General features: G+C 37.2%; 1 protein-coding gene across 1 annotated transcript; it reads left to right on the forward strand.

The window, feature by feature from the left end:
- The first annotated feature begins 98 nt into the window (after positions 1-98).
- LOC141444443 (uncharacterized) lies at positions 99-3,557 on the forward strand. The gene is made up of 4 exons (XM_074109991.1): positions 99-351; positions 435-673; positions 762-888; positions 1,149-3,557. The coding sequence occupies exons 2-4, from the start codon at positions 594-596 to the stop codon at positions 3,555-3,557; spliced, it is 2,616 nt and encodes an 871-aa protein (XP_073966092.1). The 5' UTR covers positions 99-351; positions 435-593.
- Positions 3,558-4,136: the final 579 nt, after the last annotated feature.

Genomic DNA, 4,136 nt, shown 5'->3' on the forward strand with positions numbered 1-4,136 from the left:
GTGAAGTAGTTTTAATTATAATAAACAAAATGTGATTTGTCGCTTACGACATCGCATTTCGCGCACAAACGCATCGTCTATCCCTGTTTTACGCACGCGTTAGCAATGTAACGCTATCCTTCCTCTCTGGACCGCCCTGGATAGCTCAGTCGGCCGTAATAACTCAGTAACGTTGGACGTGTTATTTTTCTATTGACATAAATTTCGTAACGTAACCTAACAAGTTTCAGTTTTTGTGTTGCAAAAAATTATCTTATACCTGAGCTGTGAACAAAACATGGGTCCTAAAAAAAAAAGGACAAAACGGGCGCACTTGGAATTCAAAAGAGCTTCTGCTCGGAGGATGAGAGAGTAAGTACTGTTATTATAATTATTTTGCAAACATTACAAGACGCCAGCTGACCCACTCCATTAATTGAATTTTCTATTTGCAGGGCTAAATCCATAACTATGCCAAGGGAAGATTCGCCTGTACTATTGAATTTGGATGAGCTAATATCGTCAGAAACCCATGAGTAGGTAACCTAGCAAAATATCCTTTTTTTATATTACAGAAGTGTTTATTTTTCTTTTATTATTGCAGACTAAGAGAAATGGACAAATGTTCAGATGTGATCGTAAGCACGAATTCTATGGAACAAAAACTATTGGAGTCGCCATCCAAAAAAAAAAGGTGATTAGTAAATCCCTCACTACATACCAGTCTAATATTACGAAATTTTAAATAAGTTTTTTTTACATATCTTGAATGTTTTTTTAAGATTACTCATGCACACGAGGAAGCGACGCCGTAATCCTTCCATACAATCATTACCTATGTTAGAGGAAACAGAGGAGCAGGATCCATTACCTTATGATATAGATGTTTCACGAAAGAAAGAAAAAGACGTGAGTATTAAACACTTAGGATTTTTTGTTTATACTTCTTTATTGAACCGGAAAACGAAGCATTGAACGGCCTCTCACTAGATGATGATATGGTCAAAGCAGCGGGGAGTCGCTGGGTGCAGGTGGTTCGCGACTGTGTGCTGTGGCTCAATGGCTCTCCTTGGGGAATGGATGTATTTCAGCTGAACGATGATGATGATTTCTTGTTATTGCAACTAAGAGTAAAGTAATTTTTACTGACTTATTGTTTTTTTTTTCAGGATGAAGAAAATTCGCATATAGATGGTCATAGACTTGTAGATATAAAATATTTTTTCACTGAAATAGTGAAAATATCGAAACATGAATCTCTATTTGAATGTGGCCTAAGTGCCATGGAAATGATTTCAGAGAGACAGTCTGGCCTACAATCTAAAATTAAGTTTATGTGCAATTTATGCAAAAAAGAATTCACTATTCAGAACTCTGAACAGAGTTTGAATAAAATGGCAGTTGCAGGTACAATAGCTACGGGTTGTGGTAACGCACAGCTGAGTCAAATTTCAGCTGCTTTAGATATGCCGGTTTTGTCGGAATATATCTACAAAAATTCACAGGACGAAGTTTTTGACGAATGGGAAGTTACAGCATGGGAAGAGATGAGGCGAGCCGGAGAGAAGGAAAAAATGACTGCTTTAGAAGAAGGTAGAGTAACTAAGGAAGGAGTACCAATGGTTGACGTCGTCATAGATGGTTGTTGGAGTAAACGCTCTTACAAAACAAATTACGCCGCCTTATCTGGAGCTGCTGCCATCATAGGTGCCAGATTTGGAGAAGTGCTGTTCATGGCGGTTAAAAACAAATATTGTTGTATTTGTGCTAGAGCTGAAAAGAGAAAAGAAGACGCAAAGCAGCATGAATGTTTTAAAAATTTTTGTGGGTCTTCCACAGCCATGGAAGCAACTATACTTGCTGAAGGCTTTAAACAGTCGTTAGAAATGCATGGTGTTATCTATGCGCGATTCGTTGGAGATGGAGACAGTAATACTCACAAGAAAATTCTCGAAACAAGACCGTATCCTTCAATAACTGTCGAAAAAATTGGTTGCAGAAACCATATTTTAAGAAATTTTTGTAATAAACTGCAACAATTAAAGACAGATAGGAAATATGTATGCTCGGAAAGGAAACAGTTAACCAATGAGAAGATACTGCGCGGAAGAAAATATATTTGTGATTCCATTAATTATCACGGGTCTCAGAATCAAAATAAGGCAAAAAGTATTGAAAACTTACATCAAGACATTACAGGATCAATGATGCATGCATTTGGAGGTCATGATAAATGTAATAAAAATATTTGCAGTGAAGAAACTAAACCAGATTGGAAAGAAATTTCTAATTTTGCTCTTTGGCAACAAATACATTACATATCGGGGACAGTAGCATCACAGGCACGAAGTCTTATAGAGAACATGGATAGTAATGTAGTCGAAAGATTCAATGGAGTTATAGCCAAATTTGTTGGAGGAAAACGAGTGAACTATGCACTTAAACGATCTTACCAAGCACGATGTGCAGGAGCAGTCATTTCGTTTAATTCAGGAAGACTTCACACAACAGTCCGAAAGACTATTCAACAAGAAAGTCCACTAGCCAAATTAAAAAAATATGAAGATGTTGTGGCAGAGAAAAGGGATTTCCACAAGACTTTGAAGAGAAAAAAGAATCGTCAATTAAATGCCAGAAAGATAGATTTCAATTATGGAGAAAACGCAAGTAAACCAGATTTGGATCCTGAAATATTCGAACTCGCAAAAGCAAACTTTTTGGAAAATTTGAAAAAGAATGAAATTGAACGTCGGGACATTGAAAAAAGAACAATCCTACAAAGTGAAAGTGGAGAATGGCTAGAATTAAGGCGAAATCTTCTCACAGCTTCCAACTTTGGGAAGGTAGTCAAAAGAAACAAAACTAACAGTTGTGCCTCAATCGTAAAAAACATGCTGTACAAAAATAGCATTGACCATGTTGCGTCCATCGCGCATGGGAAAAAACATGAAAAAATTGCTTTGCAACAGCTTTCTAAACAAAGCAATTTAGAAATAAAAGACTGCGGTCTTTTTATCGATGAGAATATACACTTTTTAGGTGCAACACCCGATGGCATCACAGATGACATGGTCATAGAGCTAAAATGTCCAGTGGCTCCTTTTAAGATGGGTATCGATGCTGCCATCAATGAAGGGAAAATGCACTTTTGGCGAAAAAATAAAAAAACGGGCCAGGTTGAAGTAAACAAAAACTCAGACTGGTACATGCAAGCCCAGGGTCAAATGCACATATGCAAGAAAAATAAATGTTTGCTGGCTGTTTGGTTCGGCGACGATAAAATAAAAACCCAAACAATACTAAAAGATGACAAATTTTGGAGCGACAAGATGGAGCCAAATTTAATAGCTTTTTACAAAGATTGTCTTTTACCAGAGCTGGTGGATCCACGACATCCCAGAAACATGTCCATCCGAGATCCGGATTATGTAAAAATAAAACGTAATGAGGAAATTCTTACTGATAAAAAGTGCCTGAAAAACAATGACAATTTGAACAGACAAGATAAAAAGGAATGTCCTGATAATGAATGTGAAAGAGAAAATAATGTAAGAGAAATTGGGTTCGAGGATTTTTAAATAAATTATCGTTTAATCAATAATAAAGCGTTTCAATTATCTCTATTACATATAGGAAGACGCAGCGTCTTTGGGTGACCTATGTCCTGCAGTGGGGGTCTATCGGCTAAAATTATGAATGATGATGATGATGACTATTTATAAAACTAAATTTTGCAAATACTGTTTGACTTAGATACTTAATTAAACATATTGTTAAGTTCCGTGGGGTGGGATCGTGATTGAAAAGCACTTTTAACACCGATGAAAAGAGTAGGATTTATTTCACACTGTTACTTATATATACTGCCATATACTGAAATGTACTCAAAGGCCCATAAGGGGTCCTGAACGCCTCCAATGGGTTGAAAAATACGATCAAAGTTTACCACCTAACCCACCGCCGTAACAATATTTATTTTAACGAATAAAGCTAAAAATAAAAAATATATACATTGGTGGTCGACTCCATGCGCCCTGTGTTCGGTCAGTCGGTTGGTCAAAAACAAACCCTTCGCGCGTCGGCTTGTAACGTGTCCGTTCAGCGGGGGCGCTCCCCGCGTTTGTCTTTAGTCTCCGCCCATTACGATGCGAGATTTT

This window comes from Choristoneura fumiferana, chromosome 30 (assembly GCF_025370935.1).
Source record: "Choristoneura fumiferana chromosome 30, NRCan_CFum_1, whole genome shotgun sequence".
Lineage (NCBI taxonomy): Eukaryota > Metazoa > Arthropoda > Insecta > Lepidoptera > Tortricidae > Choristoneura > Choristoneura fumiferana.